Here is an 18,830-nt window from a genome sequence, read left to right on the forward strand (position 1 = left end):
TGAGAGAAATAAGAAATTTGATCCGCGATCACGTATGGATTATCACCAAATACCGAAAAGTCCTAACAGCTGTCAATATTTTGAATCATAAATCCAAAACAATCCAAAAAACCCAAGTAAGCCCCTACATATAACGGATGAATAGTTGAAGATGTGTCATAGAATAATAATCACTTTAATTAATCACCTATCAGAATACATGCCGCTAAATTTTCCATAACCTAGGCATTAATTTTTTTTTTGCACATTTGCACAATTGCACAACCCCCAAAATAATTTAAAATCATGTAGCTATTTTTTTCCAACCCGTTTCTTTATATAATCCTTCTTAATTCAAACCAATTTCCAGTTTTTTAAATCAATATCACTATGATGAAATATATTTAAAATAAAAAAATAGTAATAGATATAATAAAAATACACAAAACTTAAATTAATATAAACTATATATGTAAAAGTTAAAAAAATATAACTAAATCATAATTTATAAATGTTCATATACTAATGAGTCAGTATGCATGGTTGAAAATGAAAGTGTAGCATTGTAGAATAAAACATCATTAAATAAAAAAAGGGATTCAAATGGTTTATTACCAATCCAATCTGACGAAATAATTCGTTAAAAGTTAATAAAGATGTACAATTTGCTGAACGTACTCGTTCATTTCGGAGAGGGTTTAATTTAGAAGCTTTAATTTATTCGGCTTCCCAATATTTTTTTTGCACTTGAAATTTCTTAAAATATTAGAAATATATTATCTAAATTATTCTAGCACGAAATAAAGTTGAATAATTTTCTTTTATTTGCTTCAATTTTGTTTGATCCATTATAACCACTTAATGAGCGACGATGTCTAAAATCTGCATCGCATCAATTCATAATAAACCAAACACGGTATCGCATAACCAATGCACATATTCAATCAGTATTCCATTATTATACCACATGCAAACGTTAAAATTCTTTCACCCCAAATTTTATAATATAATTTTTATCGCATGCTATAAAAATGTCGCATTCTCGGTAGGTCATACGATGAGGCACAATGCCCACTTTCCACAAGCAGATAAACAGTAACAATTTGCTTACACACGATTAATTCGAAACACACACACGCGCACACACACTTTCACTTTCAACCCCATATGGCCATCATAAACAAATATTTTTTTAGACTCACCCATCCTACTGTAGTCACTGTATTTCACTAAAGTTCCGGAACAACCCTCCAAATCAGCAACATCAATGATTTATTTAGCAACGACCAGATTATTTCACTGTTCCGAATATTCATCTCTTTGTGGATGTCTATGATTGTCCGGTTGATGCGTTTGTCCGCAGTAAATGACCTGAAATGAAAAATAAAAACAAAAAAATTTGAGTTAAGTACACTTCATATAGTTGATGTTTTTTTTTGCTACGCAATAAAATAGGTCAATTTTCTGTTGGGAAACATAAGATTCAATTGTAAACACTTGAAAAAAGCAGGTACATTATCGTTCTATCCCACAGCTGTGCGTGCAGTTTGTTCTGGTAGACATGCCAGGTAAACATAAACAGCTTGGAAGCACATCATCACTATCAACTAATGCCAACATTATTGGGACACTAAAGCACAAGATAACTCCATGGAATGTTCACTATGTAGATTACTGAATATCATTTACTTTTGTTGTTGTTTTTCTTTCATTTACTTTGAATCACAAAAACACATTTGCTGGCAGAGAAAAAAACACTATGGAGGCTATAAAAGGCACAGGAGTATTTGATTTTGAAATTTTCACAAGTTGGAAAAATTAACATTCACATAATAAACACACATCCACTGGCAAATAAATGTAATAAATTGGTCACTCAAAAACCATAAATGCTTACCTGTTTCTCACCAATGTGTGTTGTTCCAATCAGCATACTAAACTCTGTGGTGTTAAACGGACACACAGTAAAGTTTTTCCATTATAAATGTAACCTTCTTTCGGGTTATGGTTATCCTCATCTTTCGGAAGACCAACGTAAACAAGAACGAATTCCAATGTGAACCGTCAGGTACATGGTGGTGCGTTGTGTTTATTTTGGTCGGGATAACTCAACCAAGTGGTGGAAACCAATCTGCGTCACGGCTAGATTATTACCTACAAGGAAGAAAAGAAAATATGTTATAAAATGTTTAAGAATAAATGAAGAAAGAAAATAAAATAAATACCTTTTTACATAACCATGTCATCCTGTTGCTTAATGAAATTGCAAAGTAGCAGGCGGCAATATAGGCACAACAGTTGCGACCGGGAACAGCAGGTAATATAATCCATATGAGCGGGGAAAAATTAATAGGCAATCACAGCCGGCAATTCTAGAAAAAAAAAGGAAAAATATTTTTGATTATCAAAAATCTTCAAAAGGCTTAGAAAAAATACTTACCATTACGTCAATGGAATTTTCCATACAATGATGAGTGGTGTCTGTTCGAACATTCTAATGTGCGTAGAGCAACTGCATTCAGGTATGTGTGTGAATGAGACAACAGTGGTAGGGGGGTTGGTAGGTAAATGGTATCGCAAACATACACACACACACAAGTCGAGACAGAATTCTGGTAGGCAGCGCGACTGCGACGTCATTAATGCGTTGGTGTATACAAGCTTGTGTGCAAAAAGATGAGACACATTTCAGTTACGCATTACTGACAGCGACTGCATTTTTGGAAGCGTGGGTACATACTATCACGCAGTAACGGTGCTTGTAAATGAGACACCGCCAAATTTGCACATTACAAAATTATCAATGAGGTTTTCTGTGGAAGAGAAGAAAAAGGTTTATGAATAAAATTAAAAGATTAATAAAATAATTACTTAGTAGAATGTTACCAATTTACCTGTTCTTGTATGAATCGTATTGGAACTATGGCCAAAGTTGGTGGGCACCAAAATCACATGTTCTGCTCTGCAATCAAATTCCTCAAATTTTTATTAATATCTTTTAGGCCCGTTCGCGAAACACTAATAAATAATAAAGTTCACGCACATCACAATTTTCTGCGAATTCCTTGCAAATTGTGAAGTTTTGTTGCGTGCGTTCTTTATTTAACATTAAGTTAAATAAATGCAGCAAATCATCCGTTTATAAAAAATTGCGACCGACGCGACCTACGACCAGAACAAAAAACGGAAATGATGAATGGCCTGACAACTGAGTTGTTAAGGGTGTTGCCATTTTTGTTTTTAACTCTGGTGGGTTATTGGGTACGTATAACGTAACGTGAAAAGTGAAATACAACCCTGCAGGATCATGACATTTAGTACGGAGATTGGCAAAAAGAAAAATTAATAAATTATGGAAAATCGAGGGAAAATTTGCAAGGAGGGGAAATTGATGTCGGCTTCTATTCCCCGCCGTATAAAAGGCTGCAACGGGAAAATTTCGAGCAGATTGTAATGGTGATTAATCAAGAAAGGATAACCTGTGTGTATCATTAAATTCCTCCCAAGAAAGAAAACAAATTTTAAGTAAACCAAGTTTTGCAAAATAAATACAGTTTATTATTTTTATTGAGTCTTTGCCTTAAAGACAGTATAATTTTGTTGTGATTTATGTGGGTGTGTTTAAATAACAAAGGTAATATTTTTTTTTGCTTTGGTAATGTGTTGTGGCAATGTTGTACAAGTAGTCTGTTTTGTTTATTTAAAGAAAACACCAGGCATCACAACGAGATATCTGTAGGCCTCCTCAAGAAGTACATGAGAGGAGGTCTGCTTGTTTTTAAATCGAGACAAATAAAAATTCCTGGTGATATATTGGAGTGACATGGGCAGCCAAAAGCCATAATAACCTTGATTGAACGTGAGATGATATTTGCTTGTGACGTTCTGAAGCCAGAGGAATGAAAAGAAAAACATCCAAATTGCAGTAATTTACAAATAGAAAAACAGCAAATTTTATTAAGCTGGAAAACAGGTAACTCCGAATCACCAATATAGTATTTGATTGCACAAACGTCTAATAAGTGCCTTCGGCTTCGCCACAAGAAGTCTCCTGAAAAGAGAAAAAAAATGTAAAAATTAATTAATTACCATTTGAATATAAAAAAAGAAAGAAAAAAAACATTAAAAAAATAATATTAATCACTATTTGAAAACAAGAATTTAAAAATCACCTTACATCCTAAAATCTAAATGATAACCTAAAAAAAAAAAATCCCCTAATTAATAATATGTGTATGCTTAAGTAGTCTTAGTAGTAGTTAACGACAATAGTGTTTAAGTTCTAAAAATTTTGTCATGGTTTATTAATGCCAGTTTGGTATCACTTAGGAGTGTAGGGTTACCCTAAATTACAGATAGTTTTTTTGTTGATAATTTTGTAAATCCGTGGGCTAAATTGGAATGCCCTAATCCTACTAACAGAGCTCTATTAGGCAGGCTTATGATTGAGTAAATTGGCCAAAGTGGGCCTCATAACTATTGGTAAGAAAACAGGTAACCTGAGTTAATGACTCCCCTATAATTTGTTGTTCGGCGTTAATATTTCCAGTTAGGAAAAAAAAAATCATTAAGTCAGTTTTGTCGTATGTTAGGATTAAGAAAGATGACTATGCTAAATAAATATTTTTATGTTTGAATGTTTGATTAGAAATTAATATGTTGTTCTAAATTGTTTATGAGAGAGGAAATTAGGGGTATGTTATAGGGAGGTAAGTGTGTGTGGAATACGGGGCCCTTTGAAAATGAAATGATGATAAGTGGAATTAAAGGGACATGGTTGGGCGGGCACAGTGTGGGAGTAGCTTCTATCAAGCTCCCGTGTCATAGGTGTGTGGTGTGTTTGTGATCGTTTTGTTTTGTGTTATTTCATCTTGTCCTTCACTTCTGATTGTTCTTCCCCTTTGTGCTAGTGGTGGCAGGGTTGAGAACCCCCTGAAGGTAGCCACTGACTGAGCTAGGTGAACCCCACCATAGCGCCACTGCAGGCGGAATGTAACATGTCAACTCAACTGGGTGGTCGATAAACATGTTATCGATCAGTGTTTTTTCAAACTTGTGACCTCTATTCGCCAAAAAAAAAAAACATTTTAAAAATAATTGCGCTTTGGATAACTCTTTTGTGTATTCTGGACAATATTATAATATTTTGGCTGAGTTTTCGAGCAAATTTGGAAAACAACGTAAGATTGGAATATAACCTGCCCATTGAATCTTCGGATCGTCAAGTTTTATTTGTAACTTCAAAGTAAGTTACAGATAAACAGCAATACCCCCACTTTTAAAAGTGTGCGCAGCGTTGCGATTCTTGGAGGACGGAAGTTTCCAAAAGTCCCATGGCAATGATTTCAACAATTGCATGGCTCAATCTACATTGTCGAGAGTATTGAAGGAAGTTGTCCACTTGATAGAGAACAAATTGTGCCAAAATTTGATCGTTTTGAAGTTGACAGAGGAGGAAAAAAGGCCAAATAAAAACCATTTTTATTCAAAAACGTAATTCCCTGGTGTAGTTGGATATAGAGATGGAGGATGTTCGTCATTTGTACTTAAACTGAACCTACTGTATTTGTCACCAAATTCATTTGCAAAAGATTTGCTGCTGTCCGCTCCAAAGGCGATAAATTCACTTATTGTGATGGACCACCACCAGTGTCGTTGAAATTTATTTTATTTTGAGGCATTTTCTTTTTCAACTTTGCTTTAAAGTGAATCCAGACTCTGCCACTCCTCAGGTGTTCGTGTTGGTGGTTCATGGCTGTTTAAACTGTCCGAAATGGACCTCCACGCTTCATCCCCTGTGGCTTTGGTTTCACCAATACTCCCGAACTCCTCCTGCAAAGAATCAATAATTGTTAACAAAATGTTTATTTTTTTTATTTTACTTCTTGTTTCTTCGAAATGTTCACTGCAACTGAAAATTGGCGGTTGCTGAAAAACAGCCGCTTCGTCAACTGAGATTAGCAACTTCAGTTGAGAGTTGCCATACGTGGATCAATTTTGACAACTGGCAACGCCACTCAACGATAATTGTTATCGACGATCGACCCCTAAAACACCGCTTTTAAAGGCGGTACAATATTTGTTGTGGTATTTTGTTAAACTTGAAAAAAAAATAAAGCCCTAATAAACATGTGCTTTTTTGTTTTCAAAAGCAAACGGTTGAAACAGCTTCTCTTTTTTCAATGAATTATCAGCGACCCCAAACATATTTGCAAGAATTCTACTTTCTGCGAGAAATTAGGGGTCGATCATCGATAACAATTATCGTTGAGTGGCGTTGCCAGTTGTCAAAATTGATCCACGTATGGCAACTCTCAACTGAAGTTGCGAATCTCAGTTGACGAAGCGGCTGTTTTTCAGCAACCACCAATTTTCAGTTGCAGTGAACATTTTCGAAGAAACAAGAAGTAAAATAGAAGGAAAAATAAACATTTTGTTAACAATTATTGATTCTTTGCATCATTAATTAATTTTGTGTATCAATATGGTGAAAATAACGACAAAGCAGCAGTTCGAAATATTAATTGAAAAACTGAGTGAAAATCCAAACTTAGCCCGAGGAGTTCGGGAGTTTTGGTGAAACCAAAGCCACAGCGGATGAAGCGTGGAGGTCCATTTCGGACAGTTTAAACAGCCATGAACCTCTAACACGAACACCTGAAGAGTGGCAGAGTCTGGATTCACTTTAAAGCAAAGTTGAAAAAGAAAATGCCTCAAAATAAAATAAACTTCAACGACACTGGTGGTGGTCCATCAAAATAAGTGAATTTATCGCCTTTGGAGCGGACAGCAGCAAATCTTTTGCAAATGAATTTGGTGACAAATACAGTAGGTTCAGTTTAAGTACAAATTACACCAGAGAATTTCGTTTTTGAATAAAAATGGTTTTTATTTTGCCTTTTTTCCTCCTCTGTCAACTTCGAAACGATCCAATTTTGGCACAATTTGTCCTCTATCAAGTGGACAACTTCCTTCAAGAATCGCAACGCTGCGCACACTTTTAAAAGTGGGGGTATTCCTGTTGATCTGTAACTTTCTTTGAAGCCATCCTTTAACGTTTCCACAACGTAAACTACGGCATCCTTTGGCAATCCAAAATACGCCTTAAACCTGAGATAATTTACTGATTATACAGATCTTTCCACATGATCATCAGCTTACAGTGCAGATGGCAATTCCAATGGATTCGACTTGTCCCTCAAATTTCTTCTAATAGATGCAATGTCCTGTATATTTTCTTCATCATCAAAAAATAATTCCACCGAACTTATCATTTTTTCGGGACAGCAAATAAAACTTGACGATCCGAAGATTCAAAGGGCAGGTTATATTCCAATCTTGGGTTGTTTTCCGAATTTGCTCGAAAATATTGTCCAGAATACTCAAAAGAGTTATCCAAAGCGCAATTATAGCTGTGTTCCAGAACTAAAAAGTTTTTACAATTTTTACGACTTTTACACATTTTACTCGAAAAAGCGTTCCCGTACACAAACAAGTTGTAAAATGTTCACTTCTCTTTAAACAAAAATGGCGCTGAATGACGCTCTCTTTAAAAACTTTTTACACGACAAATTTGGGCGAGTAAAAAAATAGTAACATGGTTGCCGGCGTTTGATTGGCCGATACGCCGACTTTGACATTTGTTCCAGTTGTTTTGACGTATTTTCCATTTTTCCGTTCCCGAACTATTTCAAAAAACTTGTGTGTAAGAACAAATTTTTTGCAGTTCTCTCTTTTACGAGTTTTACTATTAAAAAGTACGGGAACGAAGCTTATTTTTAAAATGTTTTTTTTTTTTTTGGCGAATAGAGGTCACAAGTTTGAAAAACACTGATCGATAACATGTTTATCGACCATGTTTATGGTACAACATTTCGTCTCAGTCGCGCAGACAACTGACAACACAACTCAAGTTTAGTGGCAATACAAGATAGACCCAGAAATGTTGTACCATTAATGTCGATAAACATCTTCGGATCGTCAAGTTTTATTTGCTGTCCCAAAAAATGATAAGTTCGGTGGAATTATTTTTTGATGATGAAGAAAATATACAGGACATTGCATCTATTAGAAGAAATTTGGGAGCAACTGGAGTTTAGCCGCTCATCCCAATTTTTTTTTTTTTAATTTACAGTTTTTTTTAATTGGCCGGCCTTCGGCCGGCGATTTAAGACTTTCTCCTATGGACAGGAGCAAATCTAGGGCAAGGGAACACAATTTTTTTCTAATTTAAAATTTTTCTCTCATTAAGTGGCTTTTTACAAGGGAATTTTTGGAACTTCAAATGCCCATATCTCGGGAAGTATATACTTCCCAAAAAAATTATGTGTACATTCGTGATCAGGGAAGTGAAATCTACTTGTAAAAAAAATTTCATCAAAATCGGAGCTGAGCGGCTAAACTCCAGTTAAGCCGAAATTTGAGGGACAAGTCGAATCCATTGGAATTGCCATCTGCACTGTAAGCTGATGATCATGTGGAAAGATCTGTATAATCAGTAAATTATCTCAGGTTTAAGGCGTATTTTGGATTGCCAAAGGATGCCGTAGTTTACGTTGTGGAAACGTTAAAGGATGGCTTCAAAGAAAGTTACAGATCAACAGGAATACCCCCACTTTTAAAAGTGTGCGCAGCGTTGCGATTCTTGAAGGAAGTTGTCCACTTGATAGAGGACAAATTGTGCCAAAATTGGATCGTTTCGAAGTTGACAGAGGAGGAAAAAAGGCAAAATAAAAACCATTTTTATTCAAAAACGAAATTCTCTGGTGTAGTTGGCTATATAGATGGAGGATGTTCGTCACTCTTCAGGTGTTCGTGTTAGAGGTTCATGGCTGTTTAAACTGTCCGAAATGGACCTCCACGCTTCATCCGCTGTGGCTTTGGTTTCACCAAAACTCCCGAACTCCTCGGGCTAAGTTTGTATTTTCACTCAGTTTATCAATTAACATTTCGACCTGCTGCTTTGTCGTTATTTTCACCATATTGATACACAAAATTAATTAATGATGCAAAGAATCAATAATTGTTAACAAAATGTTTATTTTTCCTTCTATTTTACTTCTTGTTTCTTCGAAAATGTTCACTGCAACTGAAAATTGGTGGTTGCTGAAAAACAGCCGCTTCGTCAACTTAGATTCGCAACTTCAGTTGAGAGTTGCCATACGTGGATCAATTTTGACAACTGGCAACGCCACTCAACGATAATTGTTATCGACGATCGACCCCTTCGTCTCAGTCGCGCAGACAACTGACAACGCAACTCAAGTTTAGTGGCAATACAAGATAGACCCATTAGTGTGCGGCATGTCGTTCTGACATGGAGGAGGTTACATGTCAATGATATGAAGAAGTCTTTATAGGAAATAGTTTTTTTCTGGTGAATAAATTTGTTCTTCAAAAAATATATATCCCTAATATATGTACATCGAACATAGAAATAAATATATAAAATGTCGTATGGAATTTGACACTAACATTACAGCCCAGTTCAGTAAGCTGGGTATTGCTGTTACCTTTTCTTGTTCTACCATGGCGGTACCCGAAAAAAGTTCAAAACAAGTAAGAAAGTATCAGTCAGCTGTGCCGACAGAGATATACCCTCAGTCTCGGACCTAAAAAAAAGAAATAAACATAATACTTCTGACGTCTAAGTTTTTTTTAGTTTTCTCAGGAAGTGTGGGCATGCCACCGGAAATAATGTAACGTCGTAATTAGGGCCCCAAAATGTCGCAAAAAAATTAAAAACGATCCCTTAAACTGAACCCTTTCCAAAATTTGTGTTGGTGGTACCCGTAAGAGTCAATATTCGTAGTGTGTAATTATGAATCCTTCTGAAAATATCCCAGAATGTTTCCCATTTCTCTCTCCCCCCTTCCCTTTAAACGTTTTTTCCAGATTGTGACTTCATAAAAACGTTTTTCCAGAAGGTTGTCCGTGAGTAGAGGTAGGATTTATACATAACTCTTAATTCTATGTCAAACCAATCAGTTATGGCTGATGCTGCCAAAACAACTTTAGATTATAATACAAACATATTGATAAAAATGGTCAAATATATAGAACAACTTATCAATAATAGTACGAATGGTGTATGGTAGGCACATATTATATTATTGTTTCTTGTACTACTACTGATATAACTACACAATGAACGATGATGATACATCTTTATGATGTTGTCGTCATGTCAAATTCAACTTTGTTATTTTCCGAACAAAGTACAATTGAAGAGATAAATGATAATCTAATGATTGAATCATAACAAGCGATTGTAAGGAATTTCTTAACTATCAAATATTAACAATTAAACTTATTTCACATGTCATTAGTTCTCCAAAAAGCCTTATTTATTATTATTATTATTAAAATAATCAAAATTTTTCGTAATCATATGAGTTTTATATTAAAAAAAGAAAAAAACAAAACACCCAAAATATTCTTCTAACAATCTAAAAAATTTGCAGCCATTAACAATTCCAAAGCAATTTCGGGAGCAATCGGAAATTCTGGAATCTCTGTAGAGCTATTTGTGTAACGCACTTTGTAGGTAAAGTAAATGCATACTTTTTGCAAGATGTGTGAGCTGGAAATACAAGAAAAGGAAACGGAAAAATCAATATCAATACTTGAGAGGTAAATAATATGTTTACAAAGAAAGGCATGAATCATGGCAATAAGTTGATTAAGCTTAATTAAGGGCTGAGCCGGTATTGATGGCTGTAAATAACCCATATAAATATTAAAACAAAGTTAAAACCAAAATTGCAAACAAATCCAATAATAATGACCACCAAATCTCTTCTTGCCCTCTAATACATACATATATACTCTTGATTGTATGTCCACACCACATATATATGTATGTTTACATAGTGGGGCCTATACTATATTTATGTACATTAAATCAAAATAAATTATCTCTTCTATTATTTACTTTGAAATCTTGCCTAGCTCAAACTTTTGTTTGCAAACTGTCCCCGGCTCCCGGCTTTCGTTTACTTACGGTATTTCTCGAAAATGCACTTCATTAGCTTCATTTTCAGCAAACTGACCAGGTCCAGAAAGCATAGCCTTGATGGTGCCAGAGGTTAAAGCGTGTTCTCTTTTCACAATAAATTCATGGCCATCTGAAGAGATTAATTTGACATACATTGCATCGGGCCCTTCACATCCGCCATAGATTTTATCGCTGCGTGGTTCCTCCATAATTATTAAATAATTTATTAATTTTTTTTATATGTCTCTTGTGTGTGCAGAATATAAAGCCACCGAGTTGAACACAAATGCGATGTTTCGGCGTCAATATTTTATTGTTCGGCTGGGCCGTTAACTATCGTTTATGGTACCGGCGTTGTTTATTAGTTTTTATCACTGCACATTTATATAAGGTAGAAGTGACAGTCAGCTGTATTTTTACTTTTTTTTTTTTAATTTGGTCTACTCATGAAATTTGAAACTTCGAAATTTGCTACCATAAAATACTTCGTTTGGTTTCAAACGTGTAATAAAAAGGGCACACGAAAGTTGTGAATGCTTCATATTTACTTTTTGATGCAAATTTGTGCTATTTTATAGGATTTTCAAAATGTATTTGTTTTTCCTCATGGTAGAACAGGAAAAGGTAGCAGCAATACCCAGCTGACTGAACTGGGTTGTAGTGTTAGTGTCAAATTTCATATGACATTTTATACATTTATTTCTATTTCGATGTACATTAGCGACATTTATTTTTTGAGAAAAAAATATCATTCGGAAAAAACTATTTCCCTGAAAGACTTCTTCATATCAATGATATGTATCCTCCTCCAAGTTCGAACGAGAAGCCGCGCAGTAAATCACCGCTTGTAGAGGCGATACAACGTTTGTTAATATGTGAGGTATTTTGTTAAAATTTAAAAAAATAAAGCCCTAATAAACATGTGCTTCTTTGATTTCTAAAACAAAACATTGAAACAGCTTCTCCTTTTCCAATGAATTTCCAGCGACCCCAAACTTTTCTGCAAGAATTCTACTTTCTTCGAGTTACAACTGGCAGTAACGTTACAAACAAAAACAAATTCCTTTGTGGTTGTTGTTCGAGTTGCATTTGTTGTAGTATTATCTTTACCTTATATTTGTTCTACCATGGTTTTTCCTGAGAAAATTTTTAGAACGACCCCGTTATTCAATATTTTCTTTTAATTTTCTATAATTTCAATGAAAATTCAAAAGATAATGGCAAAGAATTTTCTAAAGAAATTTTTCATAGTCTCGCATAAGACTTATATAAAAAAATATTTTTGTTGTAATTTCCCAAAACAACATAAAGAAACTTTTGAAATAACATATTCAAAATTTTACGATGCCACTATCTGGGTTATTGTGCTATGGCCTTTATCGACATTAGGTGTGTTCGTTTACTCAATAATTTGTACAAATTCGTACAAGTCCAGTAACTTCTTGCAATCGACTAAGCTCTTTTGCATTATGCTTTAGAGTAAACAAACAACATCCAGTAACAATTTGTACAAATTTTGAGTAAACGAACACACATATTGTGAAATATTTAAAGCGGCAGGGTGACACATCCGCTGTGTGCCAGAACCTGCAAGAAGCAACTATTTTTTACTACGATAACATTTTTACCTTTATGTTATCGGAAAAAATAGTAAAAATTAGTAGATTCTTGCAGTAGTGGAACAGACCAATCAAGTTTCTTTCTTGTTGCAGGTTATTTCAGAGCTGGGGTCAATTCTTGTTCTATGCAAATGTGAAATGAAAAATTTTATAAAGGAAAAAACTGTCAAATGAAAAATATTATAAAGAAAACACTTTTATTTCAAATTTTCATAGAACAAGAATCCATGCCCTGTAGTACCATTCTCTAACTAATTTTTTGAGTTACCGACAGATGTCGGTAAAATTAAAACGCACAATTATAAATGAAATGTTGACAACACTGTTGCTATCGGTAGAACTTTACGACTACTTTCGTTTGGTCGCTAACTTACCGAAAAATGTCGTTAATTACTGAATTTATAAGCATTTTAATTTTACCGATATTTGTCGGTAACTTAAAAAATGTGTGTTGAGGATCGCACTACTGGAATACTTTTGTTACATTTTGCACAAATACTACAAAGTCGTTGGTGACACTAGAGTGTTTTCACTGAAATCATTTCATGAAATCCAAGGTTCCTAGATCGAGTTCCATACTACCGTAAAGGTGCTGTAGTGGAACCCGATGTAAAAATCCCTAAAACTTTCAATGAAACCGCTCTAGTGTGACCTTCGACAAAGAAATACAAAGAAAAAAAAATGGTTTCTATTTAATAAAATTACACAAAACTACAAAGTCGCGTAATTTCTATTCAATTGAAAAGATTTTAGTACCCCGTTTGCATTTAAACGGATTTAATAAACCCACTGGGTTTCAAATGTTAGGCCATGTTTATATTACAGCCTTTTGCAGGGTTAACTTTCTTTATGAAGGTTTATTTGAAATGTAAGCAATGGAATTGACATTTGAAACCCAGTGGATTTGTTAAGGCCAGAACAGAATCAGAGCCTCCTAAAGGAGAACGTAAGCGGATTTTCAAAGAGGCTCTGGCATTCCTTTATAATTTGATATTTGGGGAAGCAATCAAAGCAAGCGACGATTGATTCTGTTCTGGCCTTAAATCTACATTGCGCGACTACAACTTATTTTTCCCGGATTTTGTTTCTATTTTATAACCCGGTCACACTTAACCGGATCAAATAATCGTCAAACAAATGTCGAAAAATCAGTTCTACCATTTTTTACCTGCAGAAATTTGTCTGGTAGATTGTGGTAGAAGAGAAAGGCATTTCTGCTCTCTCTCATCTCTCACTCTCTTAAAAATTGCTTCCAGTTTTACCACTTTTTGGGGTTAACTAGGTGTTTACACCAGACAGTTTGTCTTCAAATACAACTCTGATTTACTAACACATATATACATTTGTCGACTTTCTTCCAGTTGTCCATCATTTTTTGCAGACAGTCGGGTTAACAAGTTTTTGACATTTTTGTAAAAATAAGTGAGATGATAACTGAAATGTGTTGAAAACAAAAGAACATGTACAAAAACAAAATATGTGAAGGGAAAACAAACATAAATTGATGATATTCATTCATAATTTTCAATGTTTTTGCAGTTGTCGGGACGCCTACGTCACACAGGCAAGCTTTGGGATTTTGACAATCAATACATGAAGTCAACTGTCCTGTCATGTGTAAACGCAGGGTAAGGAACGCTTAAAAACGCTTAAAAATGGTAACAAATGTTAACCTCCACTCGATTTTAACTGTCAATTCCATAGCTCAAACGTCAAATGAAATCTCATCTGGATTTCATTTGACGTTTAACCTATGGATTTGACAGTTGAAATCGAGTGGATTTCGTAAATGTAAACAAAACATTAGTCTCAATTTAAATTAGGCCATTTTACTTGAGGCAATTTGTCAGTTTGAAGATGAGAGAGGGTGTTGAGAGGCATAGAAAATTGCATAGAGACGCATAATTTCATGCAATTTTTCAATGAAATCACTCTAGTGTGGACCGGGACCTAATGTAAATATGGACTTAGTAGAGCTGGCAAAACATCGATATTCCCAACATTAGATATTTTCGATATAATGTTTTAAAATATCGATTGCTATCGATATTATCGTTAAGTTGTCATCGCCATTGATTTGGGGATGAAAATGGCGGAAATGTCAATGATTTTCTTTAAATTATGCAAAAGTAGTTCACAGAAATGTGAAGGAGAATAAACAACTGCTTTCATTTTATAAAACATGTAAAAAATACATTTTATTTTACCGAAAAATGTTACGGTCTTATACTATGTTTACATTTACGAAATGCACTCGATTTCCAATGTCAATTCCATTGCTCAAACGTCAAATGAAATCCAATCGATTTCAGATGTGTTTTCATTTGACAGATGAAATCGAGTGGATTTCGTAAATGTAAACGTAGTATTACTTTCTTACACACACATAACCGAAAAGCAGCGAATTTTCTAACTGTGTTCCTTTACTTACCTGAGGTTACCATTTTTACCATTTGTTACCATTTTTAACCTGCAAAGCGTTCCTTAACCCCGAAAAGTGGCAAAACTGGAAGCAATTTTTAAGAGAGTGAGAGAGGAGAAAGAGCGAAAATGACTTTTTCTCCTACCTACCAGACTGCAGGTAAAAAATGGCAGAACTGATTTTTCGACTTTTGTTTGACGATTATTTCACAATGAAGAAGAAAATGGACGAAAAACAGAAGAAAAAGTCGAACGCTGACGAAACTAAATTAAAAAAATTAAAAACTGTGAAATAAAAGACGAAAATTGATTTTGTATGTTTCTTTTTGACATTGCTGCCAGATCTACCATTTTCCATTCCTTTACTTTTCTGGTAAAAATGTTCATGAGAGAGCAATTTTGAGTAATTTTGACACTTTTCTCTTTTACCACTCTTACCATTAAAAAAGTAAAGCAGCGAAATTTCTATTAATTTCAATGGATTACAGGTTAGGGGTTTTTCTTCCGATAATATCGATAGGAAAAACTATCTATCGATATCGAATTTTTAAATAATAATCGATATTATCGATAGTGCCTACGATCTTTTGCCAGCTCAAGGACTTAGTTACGTCTTGTTATTAATTCATAGTGAGTGCCATACTCCGCATTTTTGTTTTAACCTGAACTTTATCGACAATTTTCATTTTCGTTGTAATCAGAGGTGGAAGCGAGTCGACTTTCGGTCGGCGGCGCGCCGCCGCTTCTCTTTTTTTAAGGTTTTATCCGCCGCCGATTACATCGGCTCAAATCGGCTAAAAATCGCCGCCGTAAACTCGACTGGAGATGGCGCGCGCCGATATTTTTTAATCCATTTAACGGTAAAAACGCTTATTACACTGTGCGGCAACAAAAAAAAAAAAAAAAAAAAAAATAACGAGGAAAATCGAGTAGATTATGAAAGTAGAGCTAAAAATATGAGACACGTGTATCGGCGTTTTAAAAGTTTACGTCGGAAAGTAACCAAAATAGGCGGGGCAAGTTCCGCCCATTTTTAATTTTTTTCGAAATATTCGAGTTAAGATATCTTTGAATCCTTGCATTTCAGGTATATAGTGTCTTTGGCAACTTTACAGAGGAGTATATGGGCAATATTTTTGTTAAAAATTTTAACCCTCTAAAGTAGGAGTTAGCCCCATCATTGTAGTTTTTTGACCACATCAAATTGTGCATGTGACAGCCCATATGACACCTATATTTTCACTTGACCATAGCCGTAGACCTCTAATGTATTTTCAGTTACAATAAAAGCAACCAACGGCTTATCCAAAGTACGGAATTTAAGTTGAAAGTACTAAAAATACGCAATTTGGGCAGGTCCGATGTGGGTTTTTTATATCCCAAATATATATGCACCACAAATATTTCAAAAGCATTATGAATGGAACGTACAACATCTTCTGTATGAATTCACAACGAAAAATCATCAATATGACATTTACAGTATCCAATCACAACGACAATCTGTATGAAAATTGGGAAATATGGCCCTAAAACATATATATCAAAAACAAGTGCTGCTAAGAATGTTATATGCTATGGTTACAGATTTCTTTTATTCAGAGACCCATAATGAAATTTCATTTGGAACATTTCTTTCTTTAACAATATTCCCAAAAAGTAAAGGATTTTGCTAGATTTTGATCCAGTATGGAATAATGTAAAATTAACAGTCCAAAATTAAAACATATAATTTCATCCTAATATATATAAATTTGTAATCTAATTTTTTAAGGAAATAGTATAATAGATATATAGTTTTTTGAAACTCATAGTGAAATTTTGTGTAGAATTTTTCATCCTTTGACACTTTTCACCTATAACCACGTTTCATATTACTTCCATGTACCAACTCGAAAAATGAAGGAAAAATTTTTCATCAAAAAAATTGGGAAATATTTTCATGTTTTTTCAGCAAAATTGATACTGATATTTTCATGATATAAAATATAAATAGACATTTCATTTTTTTGGTGACCCATAGTGAAAGTTGACGAAGAATATTTTTGTCTCTGACATCATCTCTCTAAAATTATGTTTTGTGGGACAATTTTGAATAAACTCAGATGAAGTCCGACTTTAACCCTAAAACGTGTTTTTCATTTTTAGAGATTACTGGCGATTAGACAAGAGTTACAGATTTGATGTATTCTAAAACCTATAGTAAACTTTTATGGCGAACAATTTTGTAGAATATTTGGATTTGATACAATCACATTTTTAAGGAGTTTTTTTAAAAATTTTTGAAAAAAGGACAAAAAAGGCCCCTTCGATGAACCGCATGAGGGTTAAAATTTTTAACAAAAATATTGCCCATATACTCCTCTGTAAAGTTGCCAAAGACACTATATACCTGAAATGCAAGGATTCAAAGATATCTTAACTCGAATATTTCGAAAAAATTAAAAATGGGCGGAACTTGCCCCGCCTATTTTGGTTACTTTTGTACGTAAACTTTTAAAACGCCGATACACGTGTCTCATATTTTTAGCTCTACTTTCATAATCTACTCAATTTTTCCCATCATTTTGAAAAAAAATGAATTTTGTTGCAAAGTGTTATCATATTGGTTGTCAAATGCATTATTGTGAATAAAATTACATACAAAACGTAAACGAGAAATTCACAGTAATGCGTTATTTTTAACAAATTTTGACTTTTAGACTGATTTTGAGCAACTGGCAAAACCCAAATGACTGCTGAGCAATAAAACTTATCCGATATAGCCGAACATTTTTTGCAAACATACCAATATTTCCAAGAGTTCGCAAGGTACCTCATTCACAAAAGTTAAACATTTTTGCTTAAGTACATTTTAGAGACATGTCTAGGATCGCTTTTAAATACTTACAACGGGCCCGTGCGGCTCATATTACAACTGTATAATTTTTATCGCGTTTAAGTCCATACTGACTGAGATAATTGCTCTGTATAAAACCAACTGCCACCATTTGTTCCTTTAAAATTTTAAAAGCAATAAAATGTTTAGATTCTTGGATAGTAAAACAACAACATCAAGAGTATTTTCACTCCACGATCTCTCAAAACCCCACCTTTCTGTACGGCAAATTTTGTTCTACAAAATATGCCAAAATTAGCCGCCAGTCGGTAAATTAGTCAGTGCGCCGCCGCCGATTGGCTACCATATGAACTGAGCGAGCGAGTCGAAAAAAGGGGTCGGCTTCGTTGTCTGGTTGTAATTCAGTTTACCGGCTTTTGGAAAAAAAACCTTGTGATCCCTACACCCAACCAGACGTGCGGAAATTAGCTGTATGAAAATAAATTACAATTTACATCTCTTGGCCGTCCGTCGACGGACGGCTCACAGAGTAGATATACACATATACATAGTTAAACAGTTACACACGCCTACGGGCTTAAAAAAAAGGAAAAAAAATTAAATGGCGTCTTGTTAAGCAGTCGTTTAACAAACACGTGTTTACAAAGGAATAATCCTTAACCTCTACGTTTTCTTCGCAGAAGAAGAACTCGTAAACATCAAATGGCAGTATGCCTAAAAAAAGTTTTACTGAAATTAACAATATTGATGAAATTAATAAATGAAATAAAGTCCTTTCGGATCAATTGAAAAATATAGACAAAGTCTACACAACGTACTGGGTTCTGAACGTGGTACCAAAGGGTCGGATACGTGAACCAAAAAGGAGGAAGAGGAGCGCTTAATGCGAAAAAAAAAAATTACAATTTATTGGATTTACACCGATTGATTGTGTGGCAGGCATCAAATATTGCATTTATTTGCAATGGAGACGCCT

At 34.4% G+C, this 18,830-nt stretch overlaps 1 protein-coding gene and 1 long non-coding RNA gene across 2 annotated transcripts; one reads left to right on the top strand and one right to left on the bottom strand.

Moving 5' to 3' along the window:
• The first annotated feature begins 2,873 nt into the window (after positions 1-2,873).
• Positions 2,874-4,630, top strand: LOC141406518 (uncharacterized). Its single transcript, XR_012413411.1, has 2 exons — positions 2,874-3,613; positions 3,686-4,630. It is a non-coding gene; the product is annotated as an uncharacterized lncRNA (long non-coding RNA).
• A 5,673-nt stretch (positions 4,631-10,303) lies between these two features.
• EloC (transcription elongation factor elongin C) lies at positions 10,304-11,284 on the bottom strand. The gene is made up of 2 exons (XM_073992137.1): positions 10,982-11,284; positions 10,304-10,561 (listed from the first exon to the last, which is right to left on the bottom strand). The coding sequence occupies exons 1-2, from the start codon at positions 11,182-11,184 to the stop codon at positions 10,420-10,422; spliced, it is 345 nt and encodes a 114-aa protein (XP_073848238.1). The 5' UTR covers positions 11,185-11,284; the 3' UTR covers positions 10,304-10,419.
• Between the last annotated feature and the right edge of the window lie 7,546 nt (positions 11,285-18,830).

Source organism: Musca autumnalis, unplaced genomic scaffold, assembly GCF_047663935.1.
Source record: "Musca autumnalis isolate F117 unplaced genomic scaffold, ASM4766393v1 scaffold_5, whole genome shotgun sequence".
Taxonomy (NCBI): domain Eukaryota; kingdom Metazoa; phylum Arthropoda; class Insecta; order Diptera; family Muscidae; genus Musca; species Musca autumnalis.

Bases quoted from the DNA above. Each gene is read 5' to 3' on its own strand.
- EloC (XM_073992137.1), bottom strand. From the start codon at position 11,184: ATGGAGGAACCACGCAGCGATAAAATCTATGGCGGATGTGAAGGGCCC. The intron at 10,562-10,981 runs GTAAGTAAACGA...TTGTATTTCCAG, and splicing joins GTGCATTTTCGAGAAATACC to CTCACACATCTTGCAAAAAG.